General features: G+C 44.6%; 1 protein-coding gene across 2 annotated transcripts in view; it reads right to left on the bottom strand.

Moving 5' to 3' along the window:
• The window catches only part of LOC112238324 (netrin-G1-like), a 184,616-nt gene that overhangs the window by 101,644 nt on the left and 60,810 nt on the right, over window positions 1-22,162 (bottom strand). For both annotated transcript variants that reach the window (XM_042308206.1, XM_042308207.1), the window contains exon 3: window positions 8,689-9,332. In XM_042308206.1, coding sequence (XP_042164140.1) covers window positions 8,689-9,332 — 644 coding nt within the window. The remainder of the gene's footprint in view (window positions 1-8,688; window positions 9,333-22,162) is intronic.

A 22,162-nucleotide genomic window follows, 5' to 3' on the forward strand; every position in this document is an offset into this window, starting at 1 on the left:
GCCAAGTGTTGCAAATAGACAACTGTTTTCACATGAGTATGTGTGTTACATCTAGAGAGAAATAGAAATGTGTATGTAAAAATATTGATGAATACTGTGGAGCAGCAGGGCTAGAGGAACAAGCTCCAGCTGAGCACTGTCACCTTAACGAGGCTGTGGAGCAGTAGGGCTAGAGGAACAAGCTCCAGCTGAGCACTGTCACCTTAACGAGGCTGTGGAGCAGTAGGGCTAGAGGAACAAGCTCCAGCTGAGCACTGTCCCCTTAACGAGGCTGTGGAGCAGTAGGGCTAGAGGAACAACCTCCAGCTGAGCACTGTCCCCTTAACGAGGCTGTGGCAGCACTCTAATGGACTGCTGTGGAGCAGCACTCTAATAGACTGCTGTGGAGCAGCACTCTAATAGACTGCTGTGGAGCAGCACTCTAATAGACTGCTGTGGAGCAGCACTCTAATAGACTGCTGTGGAGCAGCACTCTAATGGACTGCTGTGGAGCAGCACTCTAATGGACTGCTGTGGAGCAGCACTCTAATGGACTGCTGTGGAGCAGCACTCTAATGGACTGCTGTGGAGCAGCACTCTAATGGACTGCTGTGGAGCAGCACTCTAATGGACTGCTGTGGAACAGCACTCTAATGGACTGCTGTGGAGCAGCTGGGCCAAGGCAGAATGAGGACTGATATGATTTTCAACGTTTAAACTTTTGTCTAGTCCTGTCGACTTCACGCTTTTGTTCCCTAAGTTTAAAGTCTGACCATTAAAGTCTGACCCTACTCTAATGAGCTCTGCCCCGAAACAAGGCCAATAATATTGCCCAGTGTGCTTTGCAGTTCATTTGGTCATGTTTTTGTTAGTCCACTAGGGACTGTTTTTCATTACATTATGTTAGTAACCAATAACCTATAGTGTGTGTGTGTGTGTGTGTGTGTGTGTGTGTGTGTGTGTGTGTGTGTGTGTGTGTGTGTGTGTGTGTGTGTGTGTGTGTGTGTGTGTGTGTGTGTGTGTGTGTGTGTGTGTGTGTGTGTGTGTGTGTGTGTGTGTGTGTGTGTGTGTGTGTGTGTGTGTGTGTGTGTGTGTGTGTGTGTGTGTGTGTGTTTCTGTTTGATTATTTAGTTAGTAAGTAAATAAATATTTAAGCCACTTTGTGTATCGCTGATTCATCACTTAGGTTAGGGTTCGTGCAGATTTACGAAGTTCAGAATGAGACTGAAACTCTTGAGTTAATTTGGGAGATAGTAACTCATTAAACAAACTTTTCCTGTGGTGCTCCAAATTCCTAATGAATTAATTGTTACATGATTAATTGAATTGAGTAATAATTAAACGTAGCAGGTAATATCAGTCATCACATTAATGATGGTCACGACACGATAAAGTAACCTATCCAACCCTGATGTCGGTCAGAACCGGCACCAGAACCACCCAGTTCCCCTAAACAGGGGACATTCCATCGAAGAGGTTTTAATGTATCCTATAAAGTATGAGACACATACTTTAGCTAGGAGAGAGAGGGAGGGAGAGCAGGGGAGTTACAGACAGACACAGAGGATTTGAGTAGTGACTCAGGGGTGAGAGAGGGGGAGTTACAGACAGACAGACAGACAGACAGACAGAGAGGATTTGAGTAGTGACTCATCTGGAGGAGGGAAGGCGATGCATGATTAGTCTGTAACCCAAAGAGTTTGAGAAATTAGTTTTTACACCACCAAATATTACCAATAGTTTTTGGTTCACTTCTCTGACCATATACTGTCGTAGAAACACAGTCAGATTAAGGGAATATTATTATATATTTGTTTCATTATTTATATATTTTTTTAGGCAACTAGGCAAGTCAGTTAAGAACACATTTTTATTTTCAATGATGGCCTAGGAACAGTGGGATCACTGCCTGTTCAGGGGGAGAACGACAGTTTTTTACCTTGTCAGCTCTTGGATTCGATCTTGCAACCTCTAACCACTAGGTCCAACGCTCTAACTACTAGGCTACCTGCCGCCCCATTTCACTGTTGACTTTGCGTTCACAGTAGTCTACTTTTAAAAGGTTATAGATTGAAAACAGCAGAAACTCTGAAGAACTGGGTAAGGACCAGAGTTTAAATAATTCATCCAGACATCTAAATTGATTATGCAGAGAAAAAAATCTGAATTGAACAGATCCCTGAGGGTGTTTGATTATGGGAGAGAATAGAAGTGAAACATCTCCCTGAGGATGTACTTGATGTACAGTACCAGTCAAAAGTTTGGACACACCTACTTATTCAAGTACCTTTATTTGTTAAATGTTCCTACAATTAGATGCTTAGTTTGACACTAAAGGAGAGGAAGCAGTTGTCATATAATAATTGATGAACCTGTGATTCGTAAAATTTGAATACATTTTCTGACTGACGCAATGCTACATTTGGATTGGTTTGGGGTCTGTGGACAGATGCAGTCTTATCTTAAACATTGGAACCAGTGAGCGATGCAAATTGGTGCATCGTTATATCCCTACTATGTATTTTGACTATCAGTACTGTTGGTGCAAATACAGCTGATTACAGACGTAGGATCTTTATATGATCAGCCTATCATGTTTCAGGTATGACACAGATGCAGACAGTGTCGAAGTAACAAATGTCTATTACTAGAACAGGGGGGCAGGCAAAATGTCAGGTCAAGGGTCAGGCAGAGGTCAGTAATCCAGATCAGAGTCCAAAATGTATAGAACGGCAGGTAGTCTCAGGGTCAGGGTCAGGCAGGTAGTCTCAGGGTCAGGTCAGGCAGAATGGTCAAAACTGGTAAAACTAGAAAACAGGAACTAGACACAGACAGGAGCAGAGGGGAAAACCGCTGGAAGAACAAAAATGAACTGGCAACAGACAAACAGAGTACACAGGTATAAATACACTGGGGATAATGGGGAAGTTGAGAGGCACCTGGAGGGGGGTGGAAACAAGCACGAAAACAGGTGAAACAGAACAGGGTGTGAGACACCCTATTGCAGGAGAACTTCCCTGCAATGCAGGAAATGTAAAACTTGTTGTATATTTGAGGAGTAAAAAAGCTTCTGAAGTTTATAATTTCCACTTTGAAAATTAAAATGTTAAATGTATCGACCTTTACAAAAATGTCTATTTAGTTGTAATCTACGTAATAATTAACTTCCTGTTGCTGAAGGATTATCTTCCTGGTCATACATCTGTAGTTCTCAAATGCACTAACCTGCATTTCACACGTACAAATACTTAATAACCTACTAACTCATCGCCCCATGATGAGCATTGGCCATATACAAATACACAACTTGCATTATTACTTTGAAAAAAAATACTGACTGTCTCTGTCTTCTCAAACTAACAAGACATGTTGCTTTTTTTCACAGATAGATTCTAGCATCCACCTTTGACTGGTTGCTAAATGCTTTTATGAATTATTCAAAGTTTATAAATCGTTTAGAGGCAAGAACCATATGGACCCTGTCATATCATGCCCAGGAATTCTAGGAACAAGACGAGCGTAAGCAAACAGGGTTCACCTCTGAAATACTTTCATTAACAGCTTAAATTCCTATAAAACTTCACTCCTTTGTCCCTATCCTTATTCCGAGAGTAACTACGACGGACGAGGGTCAAAAGTAGTGTATTTGGGACGCAGCCTTTTTCTGGTCTTACAGTATGTTTTTTTTTTTAGTCGAGAGCTTTCAACATCTAAATTGAGTACAACACTAGGCTATCCAAAAAAAACATGTTCTCGTGACCCTATATCCTTAGAATGCCTACTGTCACAGCAAATAGTTGATATTTTCTTACAGTATGTTAATGAGTATAGTTGTTGTTATGACTATTGAGTTGAGACCTTTCAGCATTTCAGTAGCAGTACACCTACATCCAAATACTTCAGTTATTGTGATATCCACATAAACGAGCTGATCTAAGGGTAGAATCTTTCTTCCTTTTGTAGATAGGGTCGTTCTCAGAACAGGATCGACATTCTGAGTTCTGTGATGATAGCTTTGGTAGACAGTGTCGTAGTCGTTCTCAGAACAGGATAAACATTCTGAGTTCTGTGATGATAGCTTTGGTAGACAGTGTCGTAGTCGTTCTCAGAACAGGATAAACATTCTGAGTTCTGTGATTATAGCTTTGGTAGACAGTGTCGTAGTCGTTCTCAGAACAGGATAAACATTCTGAGTTCTGTGATGATAGCTTTGGTAGACAGTGTCGTAGTCGTTCTCAGAACAGGATAGACATTCTGAGTTCTGTGATTATAGCTTTGGTAGACAGTGTCGTAGTCGTTCTCAGAACAGGATAAACATTCTGAGTTCTGTGATTATAGCTTTTAGACTCCCGTTCTCAGAACAGGATAAACATTCTGAGTTCTGTGATTATAGCTTTGGTAGACAGTGTTGTCGTTCTCAGAACAGGATAAACATTCTGAGTTCTGTGATTATAGCTTTGGTAGACAGTGTCGTAGTCGTTCAGAACAGGATAAACATTCTGAGTTCTGTGATTATAGCTTTGGTAGACAGTGTGCATCTCAGTTTCTCAGAACAGGATAAACATTCTGAGTTCTGTGATGATAGCTTTGGTAGACAGTGTCGTAGTCGTTCTCACAACAGGATAAACATTCTGAGTTCTGTGATTATAGCTTTGGTAGACAGTGTCGTAGTCGTTCTCAGAACAGGATAAACATTCTGAGTTCTGTGATGATAGCTTTGGTAGACAGTGTCGTAGTCGTTCTCAGAACAGGATAGACATTCTGAGTTCTGTGATAGCTTTTTCTCCCGTCAGTATGTAGCAGAGACCTGGAGAAAATTAGATTTGTGGATCTGGGAAATCTGAGGGACATATGTCTCTCTAATAGGGTCATACATTGGGCAGGAGGTTAGGAAGTGCATCTCAGTTTCCACCTCATTTTCTTCTCTTGAGAGCCATGTCTGCCTACGGCGGCCTTTCTCAATAGCAAGGCTATGCTCACGGAGTCTGTACATAGTCAAAGCTTTCCTTAATAAGTTTGGGTCAGTCACAGTGGGTCAGTCACAGTGGGCAGATTCTCTCTCTCTCTCTCTCTCTCTCTCTCTCTCTCTCTCTCTCTCTCTCTCATTTATATATATATATATACCCAAGGGCTAGGAAAAATACATATATTTTTCTCCCATCGCACCTTAACTGAGCTATTTAATGAGAGGCAGAACTTTCTGCTGGAGATGGGGCTGGGAAGCAGGGTTGTACAGTCTGCAATGTAAAACCCAGCAGTGTTTGTTTACCAAACTGGTGTAAATACGACAGGAGAATGTATGAGTTTCCGAATATGAATATTAGTGTCTTAGAAGGGGATGCTTGAATGTTAGGATCACATGGGCTCGTCAGACGTTCTAAGGACATGAACTAAGCTCACAGATGACACAAATGATGGGAAATATAAATGTAGATTTAATATCAATCACCTGTTCTCTTTTTCGACAAAAAAACTCTTCAGGAAGGAACTTGTGCTGTAAAACATCTCTCACCTTGGAACAGTTGGGTTGAACACTCTGATATTAAGAGTGAAATAAGGTTGCAACCTCGTAGATAGAAAACTAGACACTCTTCATTAGTTACAGCAACCCAACAGCCCTGTGGATTTACATCAACCCAAAAGCCCTGTGGAGCTACATCAACCCAACAGTCCTGTGGAGCTACATCAACCCAACAGTCCTGTGGAGCTACATCAACCCAACAGTCCTGTGGAGCTACATAAACCCAACAGCCCTGTGGATTTACATCAACCCAACAGCCCTGTGGATTTACATCAACCCAACAGCCCTGTGGAGTTACATCAACCCAACAGCCCTGTGGAGTTACATCAACCCAACAGCCCTGTGGAGTTACATCAACCCAACAGCCCAACAGAGAAGTGTCAGTCCCCAACAGTGATGTGTCAGTCCCCTCAGTGATGTGTCAGTCCCCTCAGTGATGTGTCAGTCCCCTCAGTGATGTGTCAGTCCCCTCAGTGATGTGTCAGTCCCCTCAGTGATGTGTCAGTCCCCTCAGTGATGTGTCAGTCCCCTCAGTGATGTGTCAGTCCCCTCAGTGATGTGTCAGTCCCCCAGTGAAGTGCCAGTCCCCCAGTGAAGTGCCAGTCCCCTCAGTGTAGTACCAGTCCCCTCAGTGATGTGTCAGTCCCCTCAGTGATGTGTCAGTCCCCTCAGTGATGTGTCAGTCCCCTCAGTGATGTGTCAGTCCCTCAGTGATGTGTCAGTCCCCCCAGTGATTTGTCAGTCCCCTCTGGGTTTTTAGATCATCACTGAGGCAACAGTACAACACCCTATAATACCTTATTTTTGTTCTGTCTGCTAAAGTAATGTTGAAGTAGAGAAAATAAATGAATGAATGAATGCTTTACTACCGTTAAAGTAGAGACGTGTAATGTTGAAGTAGAGACATGTAATGTTGAAGTAGAGACATGTAATGTTGAAGTAGAGGAGTACTGTTGAAGTAGAGAGGAGTACTGTTGAAGTAGAGAGGAGTACTGTTGAAGTAGAGAGGAGTACTGTTGAAGTAGAGAGGAGTACTGTTGAAGTAGAGAGGAGTACTGTTGAAGTAGAGAGGAGTAATGTTGAAGTAGAGAGGAGGAATGTTGAAGTAGAGAGGATGAATGCTGAAGTAGAGAGGAGGAATGTTGAAGTAGAGAGAATGAATGCTCCAGTAATGTTGAAGTAGAGAGGATGAATGCTCCAGTAATGTTGAAGTAGAGAGGATGAATGCTCCAGTAATGCTGAAGTAGAGAGGATGAATGCTCCAGTAATGTTGAAGAAGAGAGGATGAATGCTCCAGTAATGTTGAAGAAGAAAGGATGAATGCTCCAGTAATGTTGAAGTAGAGAGGATGAATGCTCCAGTAATGTTGAAGTAGAGAGGATGAATGCTCCAGTAATGTTGAAGTAGAGAGGATGAATGCTCCAGTAATGTTGAAGAAGAGAGGATGAATGCTCCAGTAATGTTGAAGTAGAGGGATGAATGCTCCAGTAATGTTGAAGTAGAGAGGATGAATGCTCCAGTAATGTTGAAGTAGAGAGGATGAATGCTCCAGTAATGTTGAAGTAGAGAGGATGAATGCTCCAGTAATGTTGAAGTAGAGAGGATGAATGCTCCAGTAATGTTGGAGTAGAGACGATGAATGCTCCAGTAATGTTGAAGTAGAGAGGATGAATGCTCCAGTAATGTTGAAGTAGAGAGGATGAATGCTCCAATAATGCTGAAGTAGAGACGATGAATGCTCCAGTAATGTTGATGTAGAGAGGATGAATGCTCCAGTTTATGTTGAAGTAGAGAAGAGGAATGTTGAAGTAGAGGGGATGAATGCTCAAATACTGTTATCTCCTATAGGTTCTCTGAGAGGATTTATGTCCCCAGTGGTAACTATTTACTAAGCAGACAACATTCTTAATGACCAAACTCGTCTCCTCCCAATTACCTAACATTCTAATTGTTCTAATCTCCCATTCTAAGCCGACTGACGGAATTCTAATTTGGAAACAAACTGTTCCAACTCACCCAGGCCCAATCAGACGAGTCATTACTGAGCCTAGTTATCCTCATATAAACCAACTATACATACACACACATTCACACGCACACACACACACATTCACACGCACACACACACACACACACACACACACACACACACACACACACACACACACACACCGGTCTCATTCAGTGAACAGCTGTGGAGTGTGTTTATGATCCACAGGTGGTTCATTAAGCATCTATGGGGCTATAAAATAATATATCTGTTATGTTTCATCATCTCTCTAAACCGTTGGGAATCTCCTGATGGGGGGTGGATGTCAAATTTAAATGTAAAGATGGATGTCAAATTTAAACCTGGCATTAGTTCTAAATGGCACACTATTCCCTATATAGCACACTACGTAGTGAATATGGTGTCATTTGGGACGTACACCTGTTAATTACAGGGGTCATAGCCATGTGTCCAGGCCCCGTCCTAGTCATTATTAGAATGCGTCAGAGCATTCAGCTCATACAAAATTAATCAAAACTAATATGTTTTTAAAAGAGGGGTTGAGGCGAAGCGTTAAAGGGTTTACTCTGCCCAAAATCTGTCCACGAAAACAAAAGTGAGGAATTTTGGAACGGAGGTCAATGAGAGAGTGTTGAATTTGGTCAACAAATTTGTATTTTATTTTTTTTATTGCTAATCTGCTATGTGAGGCTAATTTAATGGAATATAAGTTTCATAATGGTTAGGTTGTTGCAAATGCACTGATATAAGTGGACACTCGTCAACTTTGAAAATACTACTTTATATCAGAGTTGCCCACGCGTATCTGGCCTCTCATTGTTTAGAATGGTCCCACCTGATCTAGACATCTCCCGTATGCCTTCCATCTTTGAGGAAATGTCTATTGTTAGAGTGGTCACTCGACTATCTTGTCAATATAATAGATCATCTTTGATTTTTTTTTTTATATTAAAGGAATTTTGGCAATGAGGCCCTGGATCTACTTCCCCAGAGTCAGATCAACTTGTGGATACCATTTTTTTATGTCTCTGTGTCCAGTATGAAAGAAGTTAGAGGTAGTTTTGCGAGCCAATGCTAACAAGTGTTAGCACAAAGGTATCTGCTAGCATGCTAGAGAGATATAACACACCTGTAAAGGGAAATCAAGACTAAATAAAGATAAAAGCAACTCTCTCACCTTCCCTGCACCTTGATGTCAGAGATGGCGTAGAAGTATCTGGACAGGTTGTTCTCATCTACCATGGTGGACCCGGTGGCTGGTTTCAGCAGCCGTATCCTCAGGTCCGTCACAGTGAAGAAGTCCCGGAGGTTCCTGGTGGTATCCAGTTGACCGTAGAGCGACGCCATGTTGTACAGCTGCAGCCCGGCGAACAGCGCAAACCGGTCCTTGATCTCGAAGCGGACTGTTTTATCATACTTCCACACGTAGCCACGGGAGTAGTCCTCAGTACAGATAATGTCGAGGAGGGTTCGCTGGGTCAGCTCGTTGACCGTCTTGGGGTCCATGGTAAATGCGTCGAGGCAGTCGGTAGCGTAAAACTGGTAAGGGGTCCAGGTTTTACCGTAGTCTAGCGATTTCTCCAGAAGCATCTGCTCAGGGCGGCCGGACTCAAAGGTGAGGACGATGTCGTCCGTCAGCTCGATAGTTTTGTTCCAGGACAGTGTGATGTTGACCTCCAGGGGTTTGGGGTACTTCTTCCAGGAACTGGACTGCCAGAAGGTTGTTGGGTTGCGGCCCTCGAAATCGAACATGAGCTCCGAAGGGTGGGCCAGTTCATCTGTGGAGGCGTCACACTCGTTGTTGCACATGTAAGGGTTTTCCTGTGTGGGGGGGGATAGAGGTAGAGAACACAGGTTGAAACCTTAGACATTACCCGGTATCAACATGTCTGCAATCTATTCTGGACTGACACTCATTTAGGGACTCATTCACACACACACTTTAATCATCAGTCATCTGTACACTAGTGATGTCACCTACTGCTGGTGGAGGAGTGGAACTACACCATATTTCAACCCTGCTCCTTACGCAGTAAAATAATGTCCTGTATTCAATCCACCACTGTCCTCTACTTGGTAATATACTGTCCTGTATTCAATCCACCACTGTCCTCTACTTGGTAATATACTGTCCTGTATTCAATCCACCACTGTCCTCTACTTGGTAATATACTGTCCTGTATTCAATCCACCACTGTCCTCTACTTGGTAATATACTGTCCTGTATTCAATCCACCACTCTGGTAGGTCTCTAGTCGACTCTACCACCCAAATTGCCTGTGTGATTTATATTCCCGCTGATCCTCTAGTGTAGATGGGAGAAGAATCCTCAATGACTGTCTCTTATGAAACACTGCTGAGAAATATACATATATTTGCCTGCTCAACCGAGGCCCAGCACGACTCTGTGTGTGTGTGTGCGTGTGTGTGCTACCTGTGTGTGTGTGTGTGTGTGTGTGTGCTACCTGTGTGTGTGTGTGTGCTACCTGTGTGTGTGTGTGTGTCTGCATGAAAGAGTGTTTTAAACACACTCATATTGACATTCATCTCACCTCTACTCTATACAACATTGAGGCCAGCTGCAGATGAGATTTTGATCAGCTATAAACGTCTAGCAAAGCCTGTCATCATTTCAAAATGCTAATGCTGGCTATTTTAAAAAAAACGTTAACAGTATTTCCCATTCTTCTTGTGGCAGTATGATTATGAAGTTATGATAAATCCAACACACTTCAAACCGTACTTCATGTTTAACAAGAGGCATGTTCACTACATCACAGAACACTGATAAACGCTGCACTAATATTGAACTCATCGAGCACAAATACAGGTCTGACTGCCTGTTCATTCACAATGTAGGACTCAGCATCTTGTATTTCAAAAGGTTGTGTTTGGACTTGAGTCCATTTGATGCTTTGCAAGATGAGAGGCAAGATTCTACTAGATAGGAGCCTATCTTGCCAGTCAGTTAGTCATTTATATATCGGCAGGCCTCGCTGGTGTTTTCATCAGGAACATGTCACCAGGCCTCTGCTCCTACTGATAAGGATAAGGACTTACATGATACGGCTGAACATGTCTGAGCTGTCCTGGGTTAGCAGGGTTGGCTGACTGAGGTAAGTGGTTTTGTTTCCATGACTACCACCTAATAGGTGTTGGGTGATACAATTCTTAATCAAATCAAATGTATTTATGAAGCCCTTCGTACATCAGCTGATATCTCAAAGTGCTGTACAGAAATCCAGCCTAAATCCTCAAACAGAAAGCAATGCAGGTGTACTAACACAGTGGCTAGGAAAAACTCCCTAGAAAGGCCAGAACCTAGGAAGAAACCTAGAGAGGAACCAGGCTATGAGGGGTGGCCAGTCCTCTTCTGGCTGTGTCGGGTGGAGATTATAACAGAACATGGTCAAGATGTTCAAATGTTCATAGATGACAAGCAGGGTCAAATAATAATAATCACAGTGGTTGTCGAGGGTGCAACAGGTCAGCACCTCAGGAGTAAATGTCAGTTGGCTTTTCACAGCCGATCATTCAGAGTATCTCTTATTCTTACTAGAGAGAGTTACAGTATGTTGAGACATGAGGGAGCGATGGAAGGAAGGGACTGGTGGCACGAGAGGAAAGAGAGATAATAGAAAACAAGTTATGTTGAACCAGGGGGGTAGAGACAGTCACAAGAGGGAGGGAATGTGACAGAGAGTGGATATATGAGACACAGTCAGAGGAGGGAGGGAATGTGACAGAGAGTAGATATATGAGAGACAGTCAGAGGGATGTGACAGAGAGTAGAGAGACAGTCAGAGGGATGTGAGAGACAGTAGAGAGAAAGTCCGAGGGATGTGAGAGACAGGAGAGAGACAGTCCGAGGGATGTGAGAGACAGTCCGAGGGATGTGAGAGACAGGAGAGAGACAGTCAGAGGGATGTGAGAGACAGGAGAGAGACAGGGAGGTCGCGGGGAAAGAATGGATATAATATTGTACACTGTAGGTAGTTGTTGGTGGTTCAGGAACAGTATTTTTTAATTTTTTATTATTTAACTAGGCAAGTCAATTAAGAACAAATTCTTAAATACAATGATGGCCTACCAGGGAACAGTGGCTTGTGCCTTGTTCAGAGGCAGAATGACAGATTTTTTAACTTCCCAGCTCAGGGATTTGATTCAGCATCCTTTTGGATTCTGACCCAACACACTAACCACTAGGCTACAAACAGTAATAGGTAGGTTGTTGATGGTTTAGGGACAAAAACAGGTAGGCAAATCAAATCAAATTTTATTTGTCACATACACATGGTTAGCAGATGTTAATGCGAGTGTAGCGAAATGCTTGTGCTTCTAGTTCCGACAATGCAGTAATAACCAACAAGTAATCTAGCTAACAATTCCAAAACTACTACCTTATAGACACAAGTGTAAGGGGATAAAGAATATGTACATAAAGATATGAGTGAGTGATGGTACAGAGCGGCACAGCCAGAAGAGGACTGGCCACCCCACATATGCTCTCTCTAATTCTCTCTTTCTTTCTCTCTCTCGGAGGACCTGAGCCCTAGGACCATGCCCCAGGACTACCTGACATGATGACTCCTTGCTGTCCCCAGTCCACCTGACCGTGCTGCTGCTCCAGTTTCAACTGTTCTGCCTTATTATTATACGACCATGCTGGTCATTTATGAACATTTGAACATCTTGGCCATGTTCTGTTATAATCTCTACCCGGCACAACCAGAAGAGGTCTGGCCACCCCACATAGCCTGGTTCCTCTCTAGGTTTCTTCCTAGGTTTTGGCCTTTCTAGGGAGTTTTTCCTAGCCACCGTGCTTCTACACCTGCATTGCTTGCAGTTTGGGGTTTTAGGCTGGGTTTCTGTACAGCACTTTGAGATATCAGCTGATGTACGAAGGGCTACATAAATGAATTTGATTTGATTTTGATTTTAGGCAAGATACAGTAGATGGTATTGAGTGCAGTATATACATATGAGATGAGTATGTAAACAAAGTGGCATAGTTAAAGTGGCTAGTGATACATGTATTACATAAAGATGCAGTAGATGATATAGAGTACAGTATATACATATGAGATGAATCATGTAGGGTATGTAAACATTATATTAGGTAGCATTGTTTAAAGTGGCTAGTGATATATTTTACATAATTTCCCATCAATTCCCATTATTAAAGTGGCTGGAGTCAGTGTGTTGTCAGCAGCCACTCAATGTTAGTGGTGGCTGTTTAACAGTCTGATAGCCTTGAGATAGAAGCTGTTTTTCAGTCTCTCGGTCCCAGCTTTGATGCACCTGTACTGACCTCGCCTTCTGGATGATAGCGGGGTGAACAGGCAGTGGCTCAGGTCGGAACTAGAAGCACAAGCATTTCGCTACACTCGCATTAACATCTGCTAACCATGTGTATGTGACAAATAAAATTTGATTTGATTTGGTTGTTGTCCTTGATGATCTTTATGGCCTTCCTGTGACATCGGGTGGTGTAGGTGTCCTGGAGGGCAGGTAGTTTGCCCCCGGTGATGCGTTGTGCAGACCTCACTACCCTCTGGAGAGCCTTACGGTTGTGGGCGGAGCAGTTGCCCTACCAGGCGGTGATACAGCCCGACAGGATGCTCTCGATTGTGCATCTGTAGAAGTTTGTGAGTGCTTTTGGTGACAAGCCGAATTTCTTCAGCCTCCTGAGGTCGAAGAGGCGCTGCTGCGCCTTCTTCACGATGCTGTCTGTGTGAGTGGACCAATTCAGTTTGTCTGTGATGTGTACGCCGAGGAACTTAAAACTTACTACCCTCTCCACTACTGTTCCATCAATGTGGATAGGGGGGTGTTCCCTCTGCTGTTTCCTGAAGTAATCAAGCCTACCACTGTTGTGTCGTCCGCAAACTTGATGATTGAGTTGGAGGCGTGCGTGGCCACGCAGTCGTGGGTGAACAGGGAGTACAGGAGAGGGCTCAGAACGCACCCTTGTGGGGCCCCAGTGTTGAGGATCAGCGGGGTGGAAATGTTGTTGCCTACCCTCACCACCTGGGGGCGGCCCGTCAGGAAGTCCAGTACCCAGTTGCACAGGGCGGGGTCGAGTCCCAGGGTCTCGAGCTTGATGACGAGCTTGGAGGGCACTATGGTGTTAAATGCCGAGCTGTAGTCGATGAACAGCATTCTCACATAGGTATTCCTCTTGTCCAGATGGGTTAGGGCAGTGTGCATTGTGGTTGAGATTGCATCGTCTGTTGACCTATTTGGGCGGTAAGCAAATTGGAGTGGGTCTAGGGTGTCAGGTAGGGTGGAGGTGATATGGTCCTTGACTAGTCTCTCAAAGCACTTCATGATGACGGGAAGTGAGTGCTACGGGCGGTAGTCGTTTAGCTCAGTTACCTTAGCTTTCTTTGGAACAGGAACAATGGTGGCCCTCTTGAAGCATGTGGGAACAACAGACTGGGATAGGGATTGATTGAATATGTCCGTAAACACACCAGCCAGCTGGTCTGCGCATGCTCTGAGAGCGCGGCTGGGGATGCCGTCTGGGCCTGCAGCCTTGCGAGGGTTGACACGTTTAAATGTTTTCCTCACGTCGGCTGCAGTGAAGGGGAGTCCGCATGTTTTAGTTGCGGGCCGTGTCAGTGGCACTGTACAGGGACAGTAATGAGTAGGTAGTCGTTGGTAGGTAGTCGTTGGTTCAGAGACAGTAATATGTGGGTAGTTGTTGGTTCAGGGACAGTAAGGGGTAGGTAGTTGTTGGTAGGTAGTTGTTGGTTCAGGGACAGTAAGGGGTAGGTAGTTGTTGGTAGGTGGTTCAGGGACAGTAACAGGTTGGTAGTTGTTGGTAGGTGTTGTTGGTTCAGGGACAGTAACAGGTTGGTAGTTGTTGGTAGGTAGCTGTTGGTTCAGGGACAGTAACAGGTTGGTAGTTGTTGGTAGGTAGCTGTTGGTTCAGGGACAGTAACAGATTGGTAGTGGTTGGTAGGTGTTGTTGATTCAGGGACAGTAAAGACACCCCATTCGTTTGGGATGTCACTCACAACGAAGCTGTGGCTTCCTTGAAAAACCAGCTTTGCGAAGCACCCTGCCTGGTATACCCCAACAAAGACAAGACATTAATTTTGGAAGTCGGTTTCTCAGAGCACTGCCTTAGCGCTGGGTTGTACCAAAAATACGACCAAGACAAACGTGTGGTAGCTTACGCGAGCAAAACACTCAACCCTGCTGAACACAAATACTCAGACTGCAAAAAAGTGCTGCTGTCAACAGTCTGGGCAATCAAACACTTCACCAGTTATGTCGGCGGACAAAAGGTGATCATAGAAACATGTCACCAACCTGTGACTTTTCTGAAAAGCCAACGAATCTGTGAGGATGCTGTACACAACAGCAGGATAGCGGCTTGGCTTATGACGCTGCAGAGCCATGATGTAGTAATCAACTACGCAAAAGCCTTTGGGCAGTGCTTTGGCAGTGTGTCAATGCTGTGGTGATGATGAAACCGACTCCGCACCACCGCCGTGGGACATTGCTCCGCCATTGCCTTCGAACCATCACTACTTCGAAGAGAACGTGTGTCTTGACAGGCCGATGGCATTTGTAGATGGCTATTCTTACCGCCATCTAGACCACTTGCAAGCTGGGGTGGGATTGGTATGGCACAACGACATTCCGTGCAAACCACTTCAATTTCAGCTTGGCAACAAGACCAGACAGTTTGCAGAAGTGGCTGGTGAGCTGATCACCCTGCAAATGGCGGTGAAACACGAATTGTCAGAACTGGAGTTCCACCACCAACTCAAACTACGCGAGACTCACCTTCTTATGCCACTTGCCGTTTTGGAAACAAAAGCACCTGACTACTTCAAGTGGTAAAGAGGTGAAAAACAAAGAGCTCATTCTAGCTTGTGATTAACCTCATCACCGAACACGACATACTGGAAGAAATTGGAATTGGAAGAAAGTCAAGGGACAAATCACCTGGTCGTGACAAACTTGGCAACGACCATGACGACAGCATGGCGAAATCCAGTGAAATTTACGGCACCCCTTAGGTGTTTGATGTACCGCGTAGCCATGTAACACTACAGGAAACGTCTTTGCACGAACATCATGTGTCGCTAACGCATTCATTCATGAATGGCAACCTGGTAGCAATGCAACACCAAGATGAGTCCCTCGCCACTGCGATGGCGTTCCTGATGGATCCTGTCAACCACCCAGTGTCAGAACTGGCTTTCGCTGTATGCAACTAAACAGTAACTCACACTTGTAGATGACCTACTGGTGTATATTTCAGAAACCGACACTGCTCGAAGGTGGTGGTTCCTAAAACACAGAGGGGGATAATGATAGCCCATGCCCACGACGAGCCATGTGGAGGCCATAGGGGGGTCAAGGCTACATTTGAAACATTGCGACAGGTGGCCTACTGGCCTCACATAGAACAAGATGTGGCACAATACGTGAGGGGGTGTCTAGTTTGCTGCCAGTTTCAACCCTCCAAGCCACATCACAGAGCAACCCTGCAATGCAGAGTTGTCTCTTACCCATGTAGCTCGATCCAGATTGAGTGGGTCGGCCCAGTTGCCAGGTCGGCCAGAGGCACAGTGTCTTGCGCATTCACAAAGTGGGTAGAGTGCCTGCCGGCAACCAATGACACAGCGGAAACCACGGCCGTTCTTTTGCTAAACCACATTTTCAGTCGTTTCGGCAGAAACCGCGGACAGCGACAGAGGAACTAACTTTTCAGCAGCTGTAATGACCGAACTGTGGAGGCTTCTGGGAGTCAAAGCTAAACTCCACATCGCATACCACCCTAGGAGCTCGGGGAGGGTAGAAAGGAGCAACCAAACAATCGTCAGAATCTTGAGGAAATATGTGGCAGCCAACCACAAAGATTGGGACCTCAAACTCCCATTGGTACTGATGGCGATCAGAGCCACACGCAACAGGTCTACGGGAATAACACCCTTCGAGATGATGACGGGCTGGCAAATGACGCTTCCACTGCATCTCCTGTACCAACCAGGAGATGTCGCCGCAGCCACCGCCTACACGGCTCATCAATACATGACCGACTTGCGTAACCATCTCCAGACTACCTTTGCGTATGCTCAAGGACAGTTGGAATGAAGTGCAGAAGGTGAAAAGACCTATTACGACAAAAAAGCCTCACACCAGGTGTGGATAAGGTGGATAAGGTGTGGTACTACATATACAACCCGCAGGCGTCACAACAAAGTTCCTGCCCCACTGGACAGGGCCACACGAGATTGTGGTGAAGCTGTCACCTGTAGCTTACCATATCAGAATCAGCAAAGGTTGACAAAACGCCACATTAAAGTGGGTCCACCGGAACCAAATGAAGTTGTACACTCCCCCCGTGGGAATAGAAGGAGTGCTAGCCAGCACCGAATAGATAAAAACCTAGAAAAGTCAGAGGTAGTAAGAAAATTCATAAGTACCCTCAGCTGATCCCTTCCAGGAGATCAGTACGTTGCACCTAAAACCTAACATTTATTCTCTTCCCAGCTACCAACTATACATCTGTTGTCACTATTTATATCGTCCTGCGCTGTACTGTTTCAAAATAATAAAAGCAGAAAAATAGTGGTCGAAACATTTTTGTTTACAAAAACAAATAACTGAAATAATCCAACAATCTCTGATTATGCATTTCTGTAGGATGGAGTTCCTTTGGCTGATCCTGACCAACCCAGCAGACGTAATCACGAACGGACCTCTACGGGAATCATTCTCCGCGACTCCTCATAACTAACTGCAGAGTACACACGCAGAGGGTGTATGTCCGCCTAGATGCAGAGAATGTGTACCGCCAACACATTCCACCTGCGGCGCATTTGAGTTGGGCCGGGCCTGACTGGACCAGCCAGGCAATTAGGCACGCCCAGCTAGACACTGCCCATATGTTGGCCCAACTCCAAAAGTTCACAGTAACCCATTCAGAACTTTGCGAGCCCAGACGAGAGAAACAATTCGTCGGGGCGCTACTATCCATAGGGGCAGCCGTAGGGTCACTATTTGCCCTAGGTACCACTGCCGTCAACGCAGTCAGTCTAGCCACAGTCAAGAGGAATGTTAGGGAGATTACTGAAGAGATGCCACGTATCCAGCAGCAGATGAAAGCACAGGCCCTCAGGTTGCAACATGTGGGAATGTCTCTCCAGGACACTATTCTGGTGGTCAACACACACGCTACTCTCCTGAACAAAACTCTCCTGTCTGTAGGAAAGCTAGCAGAGGTCATGAACCATGACTATACCCATGTCCAATTGGTTCGATTGTTACTGGAGGATTTTCTCTGTGAAGTTAGCTTTTCTATGGACCACTTGGCCATGAATAGAATCCCCTCATATCTAGTGCCCCTCTCAATGGTGCACAACATATTGACCTCAGCTACTTCAACCACGATAAGGCCGTTACAGTCACATTTGGCCTATAGTCTGGGGTCGGCCATCCCAATACACGTTGATGTTGATCGTAATGAAGTGGGTTTTCTACTGACGCTGCCGGTTGTTGAACTGGAGAATATCTATAGATTGAAAACGGTTCTCAATGTAGGATTTTGGCACGGCAGTACCCACGTAAAAATTGCCACGCCCCCAGTTGTAGCTTACCAGGAAGACAACCCAGATTTCTATCTCACCCTTAACCTGTTAATGTGTACACTAACCAAAGATGTCCACTACCTCTGTCCTAGCAAACCGTTTGTCAGGGATAACACTGAGCGTCTTTGTAGTATTAAAGCTATCACCAGCGAAGAACGCTGTAGAGCCAAACTAACAGCCAGGGATGGGGCCATCACCACACAAGTGGAGGTGGTAGGGTTGGTCAACACACCGTTCGCGTCCGCCACTATGACTTACAAACGCATGACTCCATCACCCAATTGAACATCCCCAACCAGGCTGTTTTTGTTAAGGTACCAGAGGGGGCGATTATTCAAATAGACGACCTCGCTCTATACCGACTTCCCGCCGACAGGATAGACACAGAGATTGAAATGCCTGACGCTTTTGCTAAACGTTCCCTTGAGTTAACACAAGCCATTCAAAACAAAAATCCAGTACGAAGGACCCATGACGGTTGATCTTAGCAGGATGAGGCACTTTTAGTTGACCCGACTGACTACAGACCAAAAGATAGGTCTGTCGCCCGCTCTTGGACAGTGCCGGACAGTATCCTGACTGTTACCATGATCCTTGGTCTTATTTCCCTTGGTGTGTGCACCTACTACGTACACAGGCGAACAAGTGCAAAGGAAGACCTAATGAGGTCTTATACTAGGATCACCTGTGGGACGGAAGCGATCCAGATTTTTGGAAAGTTGGCAATAGATCCTGAAACCCCCTCAGGGGGCCCAGTCCCAGCCTCCTCTCCTGAACTCACTAGGTCAGCCCAGTAATGTCCCCATTGTAAGCTTTGGCCAAGTTTTTCCAAGTGCCTTTTATGTTTCTATTACATTTTTTTAAATTTAATTTCCTTTGACACTTAGGAAGCAGTAGAGCCACAATGCCGCTCGTTTGGGGAGGAAATGTAATGATGTATTGCCTAAGTGTTGTGCGTTATTAACGTCTGCCAAGTTACTGCCTAGGTCCACTAGCCGGAATAACCAGACGACGGGCTGGAACACAGAGCCACTGCCGGACTTCCCAGGTCCATCCATTCTGGTGGTGATCCGCAGCTTGCGGAAATCCTATCAGATGGAACCACCAAGGGGGGGACTGCTATGATGATCCACAAACGATGGTCATTCTTATGGTAGGTTGCAACATGCAGAATCCTTCCAAGTTGAACCTACCAGAGGAAACTGTCATGACTGTCCTGATCAGGTTACAGGAGACCACAACCCTACAGATTATCTCCCACCCCCAACAGAGGAGGAGAGATCTAGGGGTCTGAAGATGTGGAGGTTTTATGACCCCTCACACCCATGGTAAATCTTAGGCCACAGACAAAATTCCTTTGTCCTGTTACTATGGAGAACCAGCCTCAGAACATTAAACATGCAATAAAGGGACTTTGGAACAATGGTTTCCGTCAGCCACAATGGTGGTCATTATGACAATAGATGGAATATGAAAATGTATGTCATTTTTGTTTTGTTATTAAAAAGGTTAATAGATTACGTTATTACGAAAACATTGTAACTTTAAGACTTTTACCAGTATATGCTTGATGTTTATACATTGTACGTTGTGTGGAGAATGTCCAAATCAAAGAGATTGTTTTGGTAAAGATGAAAGGTGAAGTTAGTTGTCTAAAATTGGATTGAGTAAAATCTAGACCTTGCCTCTTAACCTGGTACGCCCACTTCTGACCCGAGGGTATAAGACCTGTGACTTAAGAATTAACATATCAGACTAAGTGACCCGAGCTGCAGCCGAGGTCTAAAAAGCCAACGACCCTAAAACAAGGTTGAAGACAAAAATATGTTTTCAACCCAAGCTACGGATGAGTAGCTGTGTCTAAGCGGGTGAATTCAAGTAGGCCCTCCTAGCCTCCACTCTCCATCAAATCGTGGTGTCTACACTTTTTCATTCCTACGCTGTGAGCTCTGAGCTACAGAGATGCCTGTCCTCAGAAGACCCCTATCAGAGCAAAGGCAAGGAATCAGACCACTAAGCCAAAAGGACACTGACATCGTGAGGACAACCAGAGAGTTGCGCCGGAGAAGTGTGTCATTGAGAAGCCTAAACGACCCACGCGGAGCTTCCCATCTCCTCCAACACGTAATTACATCATTATATTCTGACCCATAAGAGCGGCAGTTCGGGGCAAGGCTAGGGTTAAAATAAGCATAGCTGACAAATGCACCCAAATGTCTCTCATGTACTTTCTCTTTTTCTCTCGCTTTTAAATCCCCATTTTGGGTAACATGTGCCGTAGTGTTTTGGCCCGTTATTCTAAATTATAATTGATAGCCTAGACTGTGTTTTCAGTATGTGTATCTTTTATCATCATTTTAGCTTTCTAGTAAATAAATAAATACTCAACTAAGATTGGTGTGGTACGAACTCATTGGTGAGACCCGGGTCCGAACTCATTGGTGAGACCCGGGTCCGTGCAGATTCCCAGATTATGCGATGTTCAGAACGAGATTATAGAGGAAACTGGTTAATTAGCGACTGTTGTAAAATCAATATTCTGATATTCTTTGAGTTAATTTGGGAAATAGAAACTCAATTAAACTAATTTTCCCATGGTGCCCCAGGTTAATGAGTTAATAATTGCCTGATTAATTTAATCACGCAATTAGAAACCTTTAATCATTCGATGAGCAACAGCCGTCACATTAACTAATACAACGTCACGACAACAGAGAGTACACAGTGGCAGAATACCTGACCACTGTGACTGACCCAAAATTAAGGAAAGCTTTGACTATGTACAGACTCAGAGAGCATAGCCTTGCTATTGAGAAAGGCCGCCGTAGGCAGACATGGCTCTCAAGAGAAGACAGTCTATGTGCTCACTGCCCACAAAATGAGTTGGAAACTGAGCTGCACTTCCTAATCTCCTGCCCAATGTATGACCATATTAGAGAGACATATTTCCTTCAGATTACACAGATCCACAAAGAATTAGAAAACAAATCCAATTTTGATAAACTCCCATATCTACTGGGTGAAATTCCACAGTGTGCCATCACAGCAGCAAGATTTGTGACCTGTTGCCACAAGAAAAGGGCAACCAGAGAAGAACACACACCATTGTAAATACAACCCATATTTATGCTTATTTATTTTATCTTGTGTCCTTTACCATTTGTACATTGTTAAAACACTGTATATATAATGTTTTGTTTTGAAACTTCTGTTTGTGTAATGTTTACTGTTAATTTTTATTGTTTATTTCACTTTATATATTATCCACCTCACTTGCTTTGGCAATGTTAACACATGTTTCCCATGCCAATAAAGCCCCTTGAATTGAATTGAATTGAGAGAGAGATCGAGAGAGACAGAGAGAGAGAGAGAGAGACAGCTTCCATTATGTGTGTGTGTGTGTGTGTGTGTGTGTGTGTGTGTGTGTGTGTGTGTGTGTGTGTGTGTGTGTGTGTGTGTGAGAAAGAGAGACAGAGAGAGAGAGAGACAGAGAGAGAGAGAGAGAGAGAGAGAGAGAGAGAGAGAGAGACAGAGAGACAGAGAAGAGAGAGAGAGAGAGAGAGAGAGAGAGAGAGAGAGAGAGAGACAGCTTCCATTATGAGACAGAGAGAGAGAGACAGAGAGAGAGAGAGACAGAGAGAGAGAGAGAGAGAGAGAGAGAGAGACAGAGAGAGAGAGAGAGAGAGAGAAGAGAGAGAGAGAGAGAGAGACAGAGACAGAGACAGAGAGAGAGACAGAGAGAGAGAGAGAGAGAGAGACAGAGAGAGAGAGAGACAGAGAGAGAGAGAGACAGAGAGACAGACAGAGACAGAGAGAGAGAGACAGAGAGAGAGAGAAAGAAAGAGAGAGAAAGAAAGAGAGAGAGAGAGAGAGAGAGAGTGAGAGAGAGAGAAAGACAGAGAGAGAGAGAAGGGGGAAATCAATCATTTCCAGGCCCTAGTACTAGTACTAGTCTGTGGCGACCTAAATGCCAGAACCGGACAGGAACCTGACACCCTCAGCACACAGGGGGACAAACACCTGCCTGCAGGTGACAGC

Source organism: Oncorhynchus tshawytscha, linkage group LG28, assembly GCF_018296145.1.
Source record: "Oncorhynchus tshawytscha isolate Ot180627B linkage group LG28, Otsh_v2.0, whole genome shotgun sequence".
NCBI classification, from domain to species: domain Eukaryota; kingdom Metazoa; phylum Chordata; class Actinopteri; order Salmoniformes; family Salmonidae; genus Oncorhynchus; species Oncorhynchus tshawytscha.